General features: G+C 32.1%; 3 protein-coding genes across 3 annotated transcripts; all 3 read left to right on the top strand.

Moving 5' to 3' along the window:
• The first annotated feature begins 2,371 nt into the window (after positions 1–2,371).
• LOC114162218 (syntaxin-32-like) lies at positions 2,372–5,431 on the top strand. The gene is made up of 5 exons (XM_028046033.2): positions 2,372–2,899; positions 3,160–3,410; positions 3,504–3,679; positions 4,468–4,659; positions 5,104–5,431. The coding sequence occupies exons 1-5, from the start codon at positions 2,665–2,667 to the stop codon at positions 5,261–5,263; spliced, it is 1,014 nt and encodes a 337-aa protein (XP_027901834.1). The 5' UTR covers positions 2,372–2,664; the 3' UTR covers positions 5,264–5,431.
• Positions 5,432–6,378: 947 nt separating this feature from the next.
• LOC114163929 (syntaxin-32-like) lies at positions 6,379–12,341 on the top strand. Its single transcript, XM_028048323.2, has 5 exons — positions 6,379–6,871; positions 6,940–7,190; positions 7,288–7,460; positions 9,592–9,780; positions 11,943–12,341. The coding sequence occupies exons 1-5, from the start codon at positions 6,640–6,642 to the stop codon at positions 12,100–12,102; spliced, it is 1,005 nt and encodes a 334-aa protein (XP_027904124.1). The 5' UTR covers positions 6,379–6,639; the 3' UTR covers positions 12,103–12,341.
• A 2,338-nt stretch (positions 12,342–14,679) lies between these two features.
• Positions 14,680–17,340, top strand: LOC114163918 (copper ion binding protein). Its single transcript, XM_028048305.2, has 3 exons — positions 14,680–15,463; positions 16,095–16,356; positions 16,605–17,340. Exons 1-3 carry the CDS (start codon positions 15,143–15,145, stop codon positions 16,991–16,993), a joined length of 972 nt encoding a protein of 323 aa, XP_027904106.1. The 5' UTR covers positions 14,680–15,142; the 3' UTR covers positions 16,994–17,340.
• Positions 17,341–17,528: the final 188 nt, after the last annotated feature.

A 17,528-nucleotide genomic window follows, 5' to 3' on the forward strand; every position in this document is an offset into this window, starting at 1 on the left:
CAAATGATAATTCAAAACATTTTGTCGATTTCATTCATTTCCAAATTATTTTGCAATGAAAAAAAAAACAATTAAGTTTATAGATATTTTATTTTAACAATTGGATGTTCAATGATATTTCTAATCAACAACACACTTAAGTAACACTTTATTCATATGGATCTCTACATGTGAGATCTCATCATCATCTTTTGAAAAAAAATTTAACCAATTTAACTTTTATTTTTATCACGAACCCTCCAAAGTCTTTGTTGATTATTAGACCTCCAACAAATTACAAACTTGAATTTCTTGGTTTTTATAAGATTTAGTATGGTCAATTACGTCCATATCATTCCCTATTCATTCAAGTGGATTTGTTCTCAAATCTAATAATTTCCTACACATATAAAAAAAAAAAACAAAGATGAACTACATTAATCTCACTTATACATTTTGATTTGTAGGCATTATAATTATTTTGGCCAATACTTACAAATAATTATCCCCTCATAATATAAACTTTGACTTCTTTACGAAGGCATCCATTATTCTCGAAAATGTAACCATCAATCATACGTTATTCTTAAGTAGTTTTAAGAAAAGTAAAAGAACTTTATTAACCATCTTATTTTATCAATTTGTTTGAGGAGTGAAAATCTTTTGAAAATAACAATTTAACTCTAATTTTATCTCCACAAAATCTGCATAAAATTACTAAGAAATTTGAATCTCAATCACTCACAACACTTTCAGGCAACCTATGAAATCTTATACTTTCTTTGAAAAAATAATTACTTTTTATCCACAATATATATATAAAACGAGTAATTTTAGAAAACGTGTCAACAACTACAAAATTTAAAATTGTTTCTCCCTTTAGACCAATACAAACCTAAAACAAGATTTATAAAAATATCACATCTTGAAATAGGTAACAAAATATAGTGACCATATAGCATAACTTTAGATTTAACTTTCTTACTAGCAATACACTTATCACATTATACAATTAATTATTTCTCACATATAATTAGAAAAATAAAAATTACAAAAAAAATAAAAAATTACATCAACTTCTTCGTAATAATATCAACAATTTTTGTAACCAAATTACATTGATAACTAAATATTCGAGGAATATTTATTCTTATTCCGATATAGATCCAGACAAATATAATCAAAATTTAAATATCATTTTAATTTAATTTAAAATTATAATTTATCACCGGGTTAATAAGTTTAATGTAATAGGCATATCAATTTCACCATTAATTTTTTTCAATCTCATTCAATAAATATAAAATATTAAATTTTATATTTTGAAAACAAGTATGAATTTTATATTTTAAGACAAATTTCCGACACAAAAAGCCATGTCATAGTTAAAACCTACAAAAAGAAAAAAGAAAAACATTTCGACTCAATTTGAATAGATTAAACTCAAAATATTATTTATCTCTCTTACTGAAAAATAATTTTATTACAAAGTAATTTGTGAACCATTCACTAACTTATGGGGTAAGGTAAACATCCTTGACCCATGTTTTAATCTTATTGAATCTAACGAAAATATTTTGACTCATTTTTTATTTATTTATTTTAGAAGTAAAACATTTCAAAATCATGTTTATAATCACCTTCCATGATTCTAACACGTAGCAAAACATTTATTAGGTGTGTTAAGATTGAGTTTGAAGTGGGAATGACAAAAATACTTATGCCTACAAATATCTGTGGATGAAATATGTGATAGATAGTTAGTAGCCGCAAATATTTATTATCCGCGGGTAGCGGGCATTTTAATATCTACTTATAAACGGGACATGTATGAGTATTATATTATTCGTACTTGCGGGTAATATTAAAATTAAAATTTAATTTATATTTTATTAAGTTAAATTTAATTAAAATTATATTTTATTAGGTTAAATTTAATTAAAATTAAAATTTAACTTAATTTAATTATACTTTATTTTATTCTTATAATTTATATTAAAAAAATTATAAAATATATATATATATATATATTTTTTTTTTTTTTAAATATTTGCGGATATGCGGATACCTACCCGTGAATTTTAAAAAAAATTTGCAGATATTTTTTAAATGGGTATCCAACAGATAAACAACCACATTTTTTTGCGGGTCGGATTGCGGATAGGCACTATCTATACCCGATCTGTTATCATCTCTAATTTGAAGCTCAGTTAAAAATGGAGTTTTATTGTTTATAATAATTATATGAAAAAAAGTAACATTTATATTTTTGATTTTAAATAAAAAGCTAAATAACCAATCTACTATAGGATTATCTGCTAATAAAACCACTATTTATTCATTTTTTTAACAAAATAACAGTTATAAGTTATAACTATGGGATATTCAAATGCCAAATTAGCCATGTTAGATGTTAGAAGGTCGAAAAGGAACAAAATGAAACTATCAAATTCATTCAATGTAAACAAACCCCTACCCACTACACCAATTTTCCAGATCCGTGTCCACGACGAATTGCAATACATGATTGATTAACAACACAATCACCGAAAAAAAAAAATCCAAATCCAAATCCAAATTCAATTTGAGTTTTACCGGTGTTGTTCACGTGTACCTGATTAATTTCACGGATCTCAGATTCTCGGAGCCAACGATCCCATTGAATTTCTGAGACCGGAAAAGAAAATGCACGTGAAAGCGGCACAGTCATCGTTCCGGGATCGGACGCATGAATTCCACAATATCACCGAGAGGTTGAAGAAATCCGGATCAGGGCCCCCTGGGCCCAGCAGTAGCAGTCCTTCCAGATCGGAGGAACAGCTATCGGCGATCGCAAATCAATCGGATTTCAATAGAAGGGCCTCCAAAATTGGCTTCGGAATTCACCAAACGTCTCAGAAGCTCGCCAAGCTCGCCAGATGTAAGCAAATGACTATACGTTTAATTTAATTGAATTTAGGTTATAATCTTATGATACGAAGTTATAATCCTGTTTTCATTGATTTTAGAACGAAGTCATAGAATGTGAAGGTAGGAAGTTATGAAGTTATAAAGTTATAAGCCTATTCATTGATTTTAGATTGTGATGTTGTGAAGTTATATACCTATTTTAATTGATTTTAATATAGGATAGTATGATATGAAGTTATTATGAACGTGTGTATTTGTTTTGATTCGTAGTGGCGAAAAGGACTTCTGTTTTTGATGATCCTACCATGGAAATCCAAGAGCTTACTGGTGTTATTAAGCAGGATATCACTGCTTTAAACTCTGCGGTGGTGGATCTTCAGTTGCTGTGCAACTCGAGGAATGAGAGTGGAAATGTTTCTGTGGACACAACGAGCCATTCGAGCACCGTGGTGGATGACTTGAAGACGCGGTTGATGAGCGCTACCAAAGAGTTTAAGGATGTTCTCACCATGAGAACTGAGGTACTTTGTTGTGTTGGTGGTTTGTTGTGTTTGTTTTTGTGGCTTAATGTCTAGCTACTAAGACCGTATTGTGTGTGTGTGTGTTTTGTGAAGAACATGAAAGTGCACGAGAATAGAAGACAGTTGTTTTCTTCTTCTGGTTCTAAGGATTCAGCTAATCCTTTCATCCGGCAACGGCCCTTGGCTGCTAAGGCGGCAGCTAGTAGTTCTAATGCCCCTGCTCCTCCATGGGCTAATGATTCGCCATCTTCATCTCAGGTGTTTCCCAAGTAAGTAAAGTGTTTGTATTGGTATATTTAATTGATGTTTTCTTATCACATGAATGTGTGTTATTATGTCTGGATAGATTGTTGAGTGTATGAATTTTGTTGGAAGAAAGGAATTGGTGAATCTAAGTAAGACTAGTTGGTTTATTAATTAATATATAGTGTAAGTGTGGTTACAAACTTACATGGATTTTATTTATTTGTTTTCTTTGAGATGTTATTGAAGTCCAACTGAATTTTGCAGTTTTTTTTTTTTTTGCTACCACTTTACCAATTTTAACTTCCAACCTGTGAACTTTGGCCATCCCTTTGATGCAATTGCATCAAACAAGCATAAGTTACAGCCCTATGGACTTCAATTGATTGTTTGGTTACAATTATACTGGTTAAACAGTTTGGCCCTTTCAGATCTCATATGTTGGCATAAACTGACCCAAGAAAATCATGTACTTATGATATTTGGCCTGGGCAAGAGAATTTTGTGGGTCAAATAAGCCAGGCCAAAATATAAGTAGGAAAACAAGATTACCATTTTAACCATTTTCCGTCGGCTTGGCTCAATTCAAGAGATGGGAGTTGAAGTGACACGTATACACTAAAAGCAGTGGGATCTCGGTCCGAATTAAGAGCACAGTTACTAGGCATGATTTGTGGATTCTTTACATTTAACAATAAAAGCTTTTGCTATGCTCTAATGTTTTAAGGCTGTTTCAAATCGGGTCAAATTCTGCCAGGAATTCTGGCTTCTTCCCAAAACTTTTATACTTTTCTCATAGCTTTCAAATCTATAGGAAGCGAATGGACATGGAGAGTCAACCATTGTTGCAGCAGCAGCAGCAGGAGGGTGTAGTTCCATTACAAGACAGTTACATGCAAAGCCGAACTGAAGCTCTTCAGAATGTTGAGTCCACTATTCATGAGCTTAGCAGCATTTTTAATCAGCTAGCGACGCTTGTTTCCCAACAAGGAGAGATTGCCATCAGGTATTTCATATGTCTCAATTGTGCGCTATATTATACATATTTATATACACACACACACACATCCTTATTGTTCATTATTTCACACATACATCCTTATTGTTCATTATTTCACACATACATCCTTATTTCATTATTTCACACATACATCCTTATTGTTCATTATTTCTGTATTACAATATGATATTCAATGAATGTTACTGTTAGATCAAATCCTATTTGTTTTGCTAGTAATTCTATTATCAAGTATATCTGTGCCAACTTCATTGAAACTGAAATGACTTCTTGCCCTGAATTCAATGAGCCTGTATAATGTCTGTAGCAAACTATTTGTAGTTTCTTTCTTTGTCCGTCCTTGTTTATGACTTTTTTTAAGAATTGTTTTTGGTTTCTTATTTAGTTGTTTATGACATAGTAGTGGGGTTAATAGACGTCACTAATATGCAGGATCGATGAAAACATGGATGATACATTGTCAAACGTAGAGGGAGCACAAGGGGCTTTGTTGAAATATCTGAACAGCATATCTTCTAATCGGTGGTTGATGATCAAAATTTTCTTTGTATTGATATTTTTCCTTATGGTTTTCTTATTTTTTGTGGCATAGCCATTGGGATGACACAGAAATGAAAACAAACACACCAGTGGCGGCCTTCTGTATTTATTTAATTATTTATTTCTGCTAATATATATTCATTCTTGCAGAGTTGAGTATGTAAAAGTTATAATTTTATCTACACTTATGAAAAAGAAAGTATAGTGGTATTTAAAGAAATTGTCGTCATATAATGTTAAAATGCTTAGTATAAGTTAGTGATCCAAGTAATTGTGTATGCATTCATTTAGAATGAATGCAGTGTATGCTTGATTTATTATTAAAACTTTACATTTCATTCAAATCGAATGTCAAAGGAATGATTTAAAGTCAACAATTATTTGCAGTTTTTTTAATTCAAATACATATATACTAGAAATAATTAAGGAAAACATGTCACACACACACATATATATATATATATATATATATATATATATATATATATATATATAAAACAAAAAAAAAATAGAGAGATCCACATATTTCAATTGATTTTAGAAAGGTTGAAGGTCAAAAGGCAAATATTTTAATAAATGAAAGAGGAGTTTTTTGTGAAGGATAAATATGATTTTTTTTGTATTGGTCACATCGAAGATTTCCCTCTGATAATACGAAATTGTTTATGTTTTCCTTTAAATCCTTAGATGGTGATAAGAAATGATAAAAAAAAAAACTACATTATACATTAGGAGAGAGTGTTGATAAATTATGAGACTTCATTTTCTTTTTTACAGAGACACATTAACTTGTTAGTTAATTTGATAAGTGATCTGGTAAGAGTTTTTATAGTCATAAAATCTTTAATGACATTATAGTTAAAAGTAAAATAATAAATATCATATATATATATATATATATATATGTATAAATATAAATACAAAGTTAGTAAAAAGTAATTTTACACTATCTACCAATAAAACTTTGTGGTTAACATGACTTCTAGCATAATTATTGAAAAAAGAGTTAACAAACTTATTTATTATATCTAAATTGCAAGTGTCTTCTCTATTTTTTTATATATATATTTTTTTATATTTCCCATGAATAAAAATAATTTATTCTACTAAATCTCAACATAAAGTGCATTTTGCAGTCTACTTCACGTGTTAAAATAACGAAAAGACGAAGCAGTTAACAATAACACAGATCCTATCCCGCGAGGTGAGGGTGAAATGTCCAAACAGAGCTACAGGTTTTGCTGTAACGCAACATTTTCATTTCTAAAATCTCTACTGCATAACACTTCCAATTGCTAATACGATCCGATTCCAATTAGATCTAGGGTTTCTCTTTCTCTGTTGTTCGCCACCTCTCGCCGGAAACCATAACCGAATTTCCGGCGCCGGCTTCAAGGATCTCGCATCGGTGTCTGATACGCTGGCAAAATGCACTCCAAATCAGCGCAGTCATCGTTTCGGGATCGGACGCTTGAATTTCATACCATTGCGGAGAGGTTGAAGAAGCCGGGATCAGCGCCGAATGGACAAAGCAGCAATTTATCCAGATTGGAGGAGCAGCGATCCGCAATTACAAATCAATCAGAGTTCAACAGAAGAGCTTCCAAGATTGGCTTCGGGATTCACCAAACGTCTCAGAAGCTTGCCAAGCTTGCCAAGTGTAAGCAAATAAAATCCTATTTTTAATTGATTTTAGAACCCTATGTTTTGATTTTCATTGCTCTGCAGTGGCTAAGAGGACCTCGGTTTTCGATGACCCTACCATGGAAATCCAAGAGCTTACGGGGGTAATTAAGCAAGATATCACCGCGTTAAACTCTGCGGTTGTGGATCTTCAGTTGCTTTGCAACTCTAGGAACGAGAGTGGGAACGCTTCCACCGACACCACTAGCCATTCAACAACGGTGGTTGATGACCTCAAGACGCGGCTGATGGGCGCCACTAAAGAGTTTAAAGATGTTCTCACCATGCGAACTGAGGTACTGCGTTGTGTTTGCGTTGCTGTGCTTTTCTGTATGTGTGTGTGTGTTTTCTAATTGCGCACGACACTGATGCGATGCTGATGTTTTTGTGAAGAACTTGAAAGTGCACGAGAATAGAAGACAGCTGTTTTCGGCCTCTGGTTCTAAGGATTCTGCAAATCCTTTTGTCCGGCAACGGCCGTTGGCTACCAGATCGGCTGCTAGTAGTTCTAATGCCCCTGCTCCACCATGGGCTAGTGGGTCATCTTCATCTCAGTTGTTAGCTAAGTAAGTTATGCTTCTTCAGCTGTCCCTTTTTACTTGTGTTGCTTGTGCAATAGTATGTAAGGGGCATAACAAAGATAAAAACGTGCTAGAACGAAGAAAGTGTTTGATCTAAATTGAATAGATAAAAATTGTGCATGAGCGGATAGTGGGAAATGGCGGAAAGGCACCATATTATATTGCAGATAACATGAAAGCATCGCTCTACAAATAGCTGAATTTGCATAACTGTTGAAAAAAATCAATCATATCTATAAAAAATTCAGTTGTATGCAAATAACAACAGGCTTTATAAAAATGGTACAATATTAACTGAGAATGTTCAATTGTTAAAGATAAAATCATGATTGAAACACTAAAAAGAGTGGGGCACTGGGACTGGGCGCGGCTGTAACATGTAGTCCTACTTCCTGCCCTCTAAACCGCTGTGGCAGTTGAAACCACGGTACCGGTTGTGGTTGCCAGAGCCGTTTTTTCAGATGCTGCGCAGTGGAGTTCCAATCGTGGATCAGTGCATTTATGCAATGTCATAGTGATGCTACACTAGCTATTAACACCATTGATAGGAAGACAAGGAATTTGTACTTGATTGTGAAAACAGTCATATTTACTTCAATTATGCAAGATAAAAGCAAATTTAACAAAATGCAAAGCATATACAAAATTGAAACTTTTAAAACTATGGTTGACACATGGGGTGGGAGAACTGAAATGCGGCAGGTTTACTTTTCTAATAGCATTCTCCTTGTAAGTATGATCTCGTAAGGCTGTTTGTATTTAATGAGTGACTTTTTCCTCTTTCAACATTAGAAATTAAACTTTAAGTCTAACTTGACCTTACAAAATTGGCTTGGTAAGTAAGGAGTGAACATCTCGAGTGTGGGAATAAAAGGGGATCTGATAGTAAGTGACATATTAGGTCCAACAAATTTCACTAAGATAAACTCTGATAGCATCATATAAAATAAACTTTAAGCCCAACATAATCTCACAAAACCAACTTGGTAAATAAAAGTTTACGTCCACTTATATATTATAATGTTGTCAAATATTTAGTTGATGTGAGATCTTCAACGAGATCCAAATCTCATTGATCGGATCATCTCATTAGGAGCAATACCATTTACTTGACATTCTTCTCCTATAATATATAATTAGGTACATCTAGACCATTACCCCCACTCACAACTATTGGATTCTATCATGGATCTCCCAAAGTATTAGTTGTAAAATCATTTTATTTTGGAGGCAAACATTGCACTGTTGACATCACCACATGCAACAGTTATTTTGGAGCTGAGAAACATGATGGATAGCTTTCATACCAATGACAAGAACCTTGAGAGAGCCATACTGAAAAATCTAGCATATGTAGTTGGAGAGCCCTAGGCCATGCCACAGGCTAGAATCTCATACTTTCAATATATTGCAGTTGGATCCTAACATAGTATTCTACATATTTTGTTCACGAATCTTAAAAAATAATATTTAACTAAAAAAATTCTAAATTATATTCAAACATATATACACTGCAAACTAAAATAAAAAAGGTGCTAAATATTCATTTCCTTGAATTTTTCAAATTCCTAGTATACCTCAGCCTAAATAAGCGAATTGCAAGAAGTGGGTAGTGTCCCCTTTCTCTTAAGAGTACCATCTCGAACTCTCGAAAGTTATCCCAGAAGTAGCTTGTATGAGGGAAGAGAATGGATAGGAACTTATAGTATCAACGAAGTTTCAAAAGAATGGTTGGTGTTAAGAGATAAAATGCGACACTTTGGAAGAATACAACAATGGAACAGCAGTGAAGGTGAATGAAATGCATTTATGGTTAGGGTGATTTAAAATCTCAAAATTTAGCATCACTTACAAAATTGGCTTTGTTGTTTTCCCCACCTATGAATGAAATAAAACCTTTTCAATTGGAAGTTGAAATGTTAAGTATGGCCCACAAAAATGCTGAGCCTTGTTCTAGCCGAGAAGTGAGAACTATGGTTACAAGGCACGATTTGGACCCTTGTTTGAACAGTGGCTACTATTGTTATTCTCCAATATCAAGACTGTTTTTGGTCATGGCGAATCATATCTGAAACTATGATCTCACTATTTTCCGGTGGGCCTTTTGAACCTGCAGAAAACAGGTGGATGGGGAGAGTCAACCGTTGCTGCAACAGCAGCAACAAGAGGTAGCCCCATTGCAAGATAGCTACATGCAAAGCAGAGCTGAAGCTCTTCAGAATGTTGAGTCCACTATTCATGAGCTTAGCAACATCTTTAATCAACTAGCAACACTTGTTTCCCAACAGGGAGAAGTTGCCATCAGGTTTTTATATTTCTCACTCATGCATTATATAGATGCGTATTTATTGTCTTTTGTTGCTTTATTTTAATTAATGTATGATGATATTGCTATTAGATACAAGCTTACTTGTTTGTTCATCATTTTGTTATGATCAAGTGAGCCTGTCAGTTACATTGACACTGATAAATTTGGCTTTTGACTTTTAACTTATAATATTCTTTGTAGCAAAGCATCACTTTGTTTTAAAGTATCTTGGACTTCAGATATATGTAGGAATTGATATTATAAACTAATTAGTGTTTTTTCTTATTGAACCTTTAACGAGTTATGTTATGATGATCTGTTCTGGTGAAAGAGCTACAGAAAGTGAAAGCTTTGCTTTCCTATTTACGACTGTTCCATCTTATGCTTGGATCTGTTTTTGATTTCATTCTCCTGATTTCGATGCTGCTGTTGTATTAAATTCTTAATTTATGTGTTTTCTATTAAAGAAAAAGGATGAGCAGAGAAGTAGAAATGGGGAAAGTCCAGCAATCCATGTTGTTGTACCTAAGGGGATGATTACTTTAAATTTGGGTAGAATTCATTTTGATAAAATTTATTCTGAATTGGTAAATGTAGTTGGTATGTGTGTCCAAATTAATTTCAACTACAATTTTTTCTTTGAAATGCTTGTCTTGTCACGGTGAGAGAAATTGGTTAATTTCTGAAGGAGTTCTGGTAGAACTGGTTTAACATGTGATTATATCTGTAAAACGTGCTAACTTATTCGCAAAAGTCCACGTTCAAACTCAAGGTAAAGTTTGTAAAATGTTGGGAATGATGAATATTTTCAATTTTTAAAATCTTACTTAACTTTTCCACTTTCGGAGTTAACACTTGCTTTCTTCTTTATAATTACGAAGATATTGCTATCTACTTTTATTAATTTATTGATTTTGACTATGATATCAATTTTTTCCCAGTTAAATCTTTGTAATGATTTTTTGTGATAGATATCAGTCTATTATTAATACTTCATCATGTCAATGGGCATGTCGGGGTGCTTAGTGGCTATTGCTCAACCTAACTCCAACTGCACCCTAGCCCCTAGGGTTTTAAATTGAGCTCCATTAGAATTTAGAAAAATATTAGTAGAACCCACACTATACCATACCTGCCCCCCTTAAATGGTTGAAGTCATACTCTTAAAATTAATCTACTCTCATAAAGTAATTTGTGTTTAGTACTAGGAACATTTTGTAGAAGAAAAGTTTGTCTCGTATTCCGAAAATATAAATTGGGAAAAATATGTTTCGTATGTTTGGTTGACTTTTAAAAAGTAACATTCCTAACGAATGATATTTGGTCAAGTTTTCGAATGATATTTGGTCAAGTTTTCCATAAAACATTCTGAGGGAAGGTAGCGAGATTCTAACTTTCCTGAGTTAAATCAGGCGTGGTAACAAATTAAAGATTTTAATAACACACTACTCTTTAATTTCAATAAAAAATTACCAAGAATCATGATTCTTTGGTGTATGGAAAAAATTCACTGGTATCAAATGTTCTCTTACGCTGTTTGGTTTTGAAGAGAAATAGGTAAGAAACGGAATTGAATGTTTAGTTGTTTGGTAGAGCATAAATAAATGAGAAATAGAGATGCAGTTTTTTATGAGTTGTGTAATTTTATTGATTGGATCGGAAATAAGGAGAGTGGGTCGCACTATTGTTAAAAATTGTTTCTTCTTTATTCCTCCCCACCCCATGGTTCTTCCTCCACTCAACCAAAGAAAACATTAGTGTTAAACTAGTAAAGGTGAGTTAATATATTTGACTTTATTGGTAACTTAGATAAGTATGATGCTTAATATGTTGACACAGGCTGTAGGAACCCTAAGTCCACACCTGCCCTGTCCCATGGCAGAGCGGGTTTTAAGTTCACCAAACCCTCCCCATGCAGGTGGGGCAAGTGGGGCAGTCACGGGTCAGTGTTGGTTAGCCATTAACTAAAGTAGGGGTGTAGGACTTGAGTGTGCCCTTCCGTGAGCTTTTTCTTGTTTTACGACCTTGCTGCAATACTCTGAAACTATTGTAATTTGATGTGAAGAATTGCACACGTTGTTTGGTTATTGATAAGGTTAACTGAATTTTGCTTTTATATGGAGACATTGGTGGGGTTGATAGAGGTACTTAATTTGCAGGATTGATGAAAACATGGATGATACATTGGCAAACGTAGAGGGGGCTCAAGGGGCTTTATTGAAGTATCTGAACAGCATATCTTCTAATAGGTGGCTGATGATCAAGATTTTCTTTGTATTAATATTTTTTCTTATGGTTTTCTTATTTTTTGTGGCATAGTAATCCCGATGACAGAGAAATGAAAACGAGGACACAATGGACATAAAAGATAAGCCTTTTGTATTTCATTAATATTTCTTTCTCCAAATCTATATTCATTCCGGCAGATTTTAGCATAGAACCAAGTTTGTCAAATGTTATACTTGTACGTATCGAGGTTGAGAACTGTGTGCATTGCATATTATCTTTCTGTGACGGTTGGTTTTTATCTAATGGAGACTTCCTGTCACATTTGTCCATAGAGATTCACTAACTTGATAATGTCTCCCTTAGAAGAGTTATCTTGTATAGTTTTAATTACTATTTCAGTACTTTATAAAATAACTTTATATTATTTAAGTATACTTTAATGAAAAGGTGTTATAAGATTCAAATTTTAAATTTATGACTTTTTATATGATATTTGCGAAACAAATGTTGTAATAGGTTTTTAGACGTAAATAGAGAAGTATAAAGAAGTGAAAAGTGCATATGTAATGAAAATAAGCTAAGTATTTTGTTTCCTTATTTTTCTTTTTTATCTTTTCATAACTATTTTTTGTTATGGTATGGTAGATATTGTAATAATTAAAATTTCAAATTATATTAACTGTTTTTTTATAATCATACAAATGTATCAACACAGATGTATTGTTAATATTGTGTAAATGGTATCAACAATACTAATTTATGTTTGTTCAACTACTTGTCTTTCTCACAATATATTAACAACATTATGATTTTGTTAATTTGGTTGAATCAAATACCATAGTATATAATTTCAAAACATCACAAAAAAATGTTAAAAACATATTTTGATTATGTCTTCACTAATTCAAATTTGGAATAATTCATGTTTAAGTTCCACAAATTAAATGAAGTTGATTTTAATCCCTGTAACTGTATAATTATTCCTAGATACTAACTCATTTTAGTCTTTTAAATCGAATGTATAATAACTAAAATACTCTTGCTTTTCAATTTGAAGAGAAAAAATGGTTTTTCTTTTAAATTTTGGGAACAATAATCAAAATTATTCTAACTTTGAATGAAAAATAATAATAATTAAACTTTAACATTACTTCTATTATTAATACAAAATTATCAATAACAATATATATTATAATCTAAAATAATAATAATACAATATAATTCCACTATTCATATAATAGTCAGAACACATGGTGGTGTTCACATTTTTATGTTAATAAAAAATAAAAGAATTATTATTATTATTGTAATTATAAAATTAAAATAATTTTTAAAATTTTATAATAAATAGTTTCTATTTATTTTATAGGTAATATGGTAATTAAAAAACAATTAAGTTTAATAAAATATTCAAATAAAAAAATGTTTAAATGTAAAGGAAAAGTCACTCAAGAAATATAACTGATAAAACAATTATTTAATTGAAATTTTGGAAGGAATCCCATATATATATATATATACAATTATTTTTTCTAATTTATTTTTAATAATATTTTTAATTCATAACATAAATTCACAATGAAAATACCAAATTTTAAAATGAAAAATATATAAAAGTTGACTTAATAAAAATAAAAATAGAAAAAAAAACTGAAAATGACTTTCATGTAGATGAAAAACAAGTAATTATTTATATTTTAAGTAAATTAAGGTACACATTTAAAATATTGTATTTTTCATAATATTTTTTTAGTTACAATATAACTTTAATATATTATATAATAAATAATGTATTTAATCATTTTATTGTTATATAATAAATAAAATTATATAAAAATAATGATTACTTAACAAAGTTATAAATACTTATAGCAGTTTGACCTATAAAGCAAGTAATGTTTCTATACTTAAGGATTCCATCTTATAACTTTTTTTATACATGTTCTTATCGATTCTAACTTTATTTATATATATTTTATCATTTAATCTTTTTAATTTATAATTTGTTTTAAATTTAATTGTCCATAATAAAATTATTATATTTTTAATAAGTATGATAAAATTAAATTTCTTTGTTATCATATTATAAAAAAGTAGATATAAATACCCATAATCAAATGTATTTTGACTATAGAGAAGATTGGTTTTGTAATCACCTTATACTTATAATGTTTATTAGTCATCATTACATAATCACAATTAAAAAAATGTACCTTTTCGTGTAAGTAATTTTCATTCAATTTAATTCTTTAAAAAATATTTTAAATTAAAATACTTATTTTATTAATTTTATTTAGTTTATATTTAATTATTTAATAAATTAAAATAATTATTTTATTCCTTTTAAATTATTATTTATTTAAATTTCATAATTTTTTAAAATTAAGTTAATTATTTACAATAAAAAAAAGTAATAATAACTATTATTTAATGTACATGTTAAAAAAAACCTATTGACATTGGAATAATTAACTACTACTTATATCTTACAAGAAAAAAATTATTTTATCAGTACCTTGTTGATTTGCGTAAGTTTAAATAAAATAAATTTAAAAAGTCAAAATTCTATGTGAAAAAAGTTACAAGTAATATTAAAAAATACAAAAGTAAAACAAAATTGAAAATAAAAAACCCTATAAAATCTCGTTTCTGGGGCGTGTTCCCTTCATTTCGTTATCTTCTCTTATTGTTATAACCCTAGCTCGGAAGAAGAAGAAGAACTCGCATTTTTCTTCGTCCCTTGTCTGCGTTTCACTCATCTTCTCGCTTTCTCTTTCTCTATACATCTTTTCTCTTCTCTCCAAACCCTAATCTCCCGATTTCAATTCTCACGGTCTTCGTGAGCCAGATCTCTAACTGGCACTCTCTTTTCATCGATTAAATAACAAAATTTGGCTAAATTTCATTTTAATATCCTAAGCAACAACTAACGTTTTCCGCTGATTTTAACATTCCAGAGAGAACTTAGTTTTTTCCGTTGCTATTTTTAAATTTTTTTGTTTTGATTAAGTTACTATTCTGATTTAAATCGGTAAACGGAGTTTGAATTTGGAGCGGGTGAGGTAACTTACAGGTGTTAGGGAAATCGCGTGTTGCGTTGTTGAGGAGTGTTTGATCCGAGAAGGAAACAATGGTGGGAGGTGGAAGCCGGAGGGATGAGGGGTCGTTGATGTTGAACAACACGAACGTGTTTGCGGCGCTGGATACTCTGAAGAAGAAGAAGAAGTCGGATAAGGAGAAGAGCAAGGGAAAGGGCTCGTCGACCAAATCGCAGGGACAGTCCACCAAAACGGAGGCCCAGGTGTTTTGGGCCCCTGCGCCCTTGAACGCCAAATCTTGGGCCGATGTCGACGACGATGACGATTACTATGCCACCACAGCGCCGCCCCAATCGGGGTGGGGCATTTCTGAAACTCATCACAGCAAGGATGACAAACACGAGAATTTTGAGGTCCGATTATTTATTTGTTGTTTTGTTTATTATTTATTTCACTGTGTTGTGTGGATGGATGGAAGCACATGTAACGGTTCTCTTGAATTCGATTGGTTGCTTTTGTTGTTGCAGGATATACTGGTGTTTAGGTTTTGTGGATGATATGTGGGTAGATCACTTACTGAATTTACAATGGTTAAATTAGAGTTTGAAATATTTTGTTGTGATTACTAGTATTATTGTGCTAGTTAAATTCCATGTGAATTTGAAGAGTTAGAAATCATGTTTAGGTTGTGGAAGCTATGACTGCTAGCTTCTTAGTAAACGTGACAAATTACATCTGGGATGTGGAACCGAACGTGTTATGTGTATAAAGGTTTTGTTATAGTTATGCCTTATCATTGGGTAGAATACTTGGTTTGGTTCTGTGTGCAATTTAGTTTTTCCTGGATTAGTTGTTTCATTTGTTGGAAAAATAGAGATTCTTTGAACTTTGGAATGTAATTGCAGGGTTTTTCTTTTTGAGGTCAATGTTGGCATGTAAGTATGTAGTGCTGTGTGTGTGTGTATGTTTGCATTGTATTGTTTATGCATGAATGGATCTGCTCCAGATTTGGTGCTTTATAGTTGATAAGATTTCTGATTACAGGACAGTGAGAGTGAGGAAGATATTTTGGATGAAGGGGATGATGAGGTGGAGGAAGAGCATGATCATGAACAAGAAGAATCGGTGAAATCTGAACCTGAAGTTAAGAAGGATGCTGAAGCTTCTGTGCCTCCACCAAAGGAGGCAGAAAGACAGCTCTCTAAAAAAGAAAGGAAGAAGAAGGAACTTGCAGAGCTTGAAGCTCTTCTAGCTGATTTTGGAGTAGCACCAAAGCAAAGTAATGACGGTCAAGATGAGTCACAAGGTAAACGTTTATACTGCATGCCAAATGGTTTTCAAGATTATAGTTTGCGTTTTTTGTTTAAGCAATTTGCATTCACAGGTTTTTCTATCTAACTACAAAAGACAACTTTTTATTCAAACCTCTTTAATATATATGTATTTTTATCTGAGAAAAGTAAATTTTATGTGTGTGTTACGATGTAAGTACTGAAGGCTGCTTATTTTTTACGAATCTTGCTCAACTAAGATTTTCTTAAATCGCATTGGCAGGTGGTCCTCAGGATAAGAAAGGTGTTGAGACTGATGGAGATGGAGAAAAGAAGGAAAATATCAATGTAGAGTCCAAAACTTCCAAGAAGAAGAAGAAGAAGGATAAATCTTCCAAGGAAGTGAAAGAATCTCAAGATCAACCCAACAGTTCAGACACAAACAATGGGCCTGATTTGGCGACGGGCGCTGATAATGTGGAGGAGGATACATCAACCGTTGATGTGAAAGAGCGTCTTAAGAAAGTTGCTTCTGCAAAGAAGAAGAAATCTAGTAAAGAAATGGATGGTGCTGCCCGAGCTGCTGCTCAGGAGGCTGCTGCAAGGAGTGCAAGGCTTGCTGCTGCAAAGAAAAAAGAAAAGAACCATTATAACCAACAGCCTGTGCGGTAAAAGAACCCTGCTCCTTAACATCAATACAGGAATTTGTATTTCTTGTTCATATGATGATGCCGAATAAACTGTGGGCTCTAGGCTCTGGTGAGAGTGGTCATGACTCTAGTCGTATTCCAGTGGACCTGGGAAATTTTCATCTAGTTTTTTCTTTTGGGGGGAAATTAGTGTTGTTCAATTGTTCCGGACTTGCTATTTTGGCACAGAAAATTTTAGCTTTAAATATTACCTGAACTACATTGTTGTGTATTGTAGTTCTTGTATGTCCTTGTGTCTGATCAGTGGTGAATTAGTTATGACTGCCAACTTTATCTTTTATTATATAGAAAGTGCTGTGTTGTTTTATAGAGGCTATTTAACCCCCTGAAATCGATCCAATTTGTTTGAGGTTCAATAAGAATAGTAGTGGAGACTGTGTTGTCTTAGCCTGGGTATACTATGTCAAACAGAGGTGTCAAAATTAGAATAGAATGTAGTTGGTGCAAAAAGCTTGAAGGTTTATTCTCATTAGATTTCTTTCATCTAGGGTTCTCTT

The sequence above is a fragment of the Vigna unguiculata genome, chromosome 9 (genome assembly GCF_037176805.1).
Source record: "Vigna unguiculata cultivar grain cowpea cultivar isolate G323 ecotype 2 chromosome 9, ASM3717680v1, whole genome shotgun sequence".
Taxonomy (NCBI): Eukaryota; Viridiplantae; Streptophyta; class Magnoliopsida; order Fabales; family Fabaceae; genus Vigna; species Vigna unguiculata.

Coding starts and splice junctions, on each gene's coding strand:
- LOC114163929 (XM_028048323.2), top strand. CDS start 6,640: ATGCACTCCAAATCAGCGCAGTCATCGTTTCGGGATCGGACGCTTGAA. Junction 6,872..6,939: donor GCTTGCCAAGCTTGCCAAGT/GTAAGCAAATAA, acceptor ATTGCTCTGCAG/TGGCTAAGAGGACCTCGGTT. Junction 9,781..11,942: donor CAGGGAGAAGTTGCCATCAG/GTTTTTATATTT, acceptor CTTAATTTGCAG/GATTGATGAAAACATGGATG.
- LOC114162218 (XM_028046033.2), top strand. CDS start 2,665: ATGCACGTGAAAGCGGCACAGTCATCGTTCCGGGATCGGACGCATGAA. Junction 3,411..3,503: donor TTCTCACCATGAGAACTGAG/GTACTTTGTTGT, acceptor TGTTTTGTGAAG/AACATGAAAGTGCACGAGAA. Junction 3,680..4,467: donor TCATCTCAGGTGTTTCCCAA/GTAAGTAAAGTG, acceptor TCAAATCTATAG/GAAGCGAATGGACATGGAGA.
- LOC114163918 (XM_028048305.2), top strand. CDS start 15,143: ATGGTGGGAGGTGGAAGCCGGAGGGATGAGGGGTCGTTGATGTTGAAC. Junction 15,464..16,094: donor ACAAACACGAGAATTTTGAG/GTCCGATTATTT, acceptor TTCTGATTACAG/GACAGTGAGAGTGAGGAAGA. Junction 16,357..16,604: donor CGGTCAAGATGAGTCACAAG/GTAAACGTTTAT, acceptor TCGCATTGGCAG/GTGGTCCTCAGGATAAGAAA.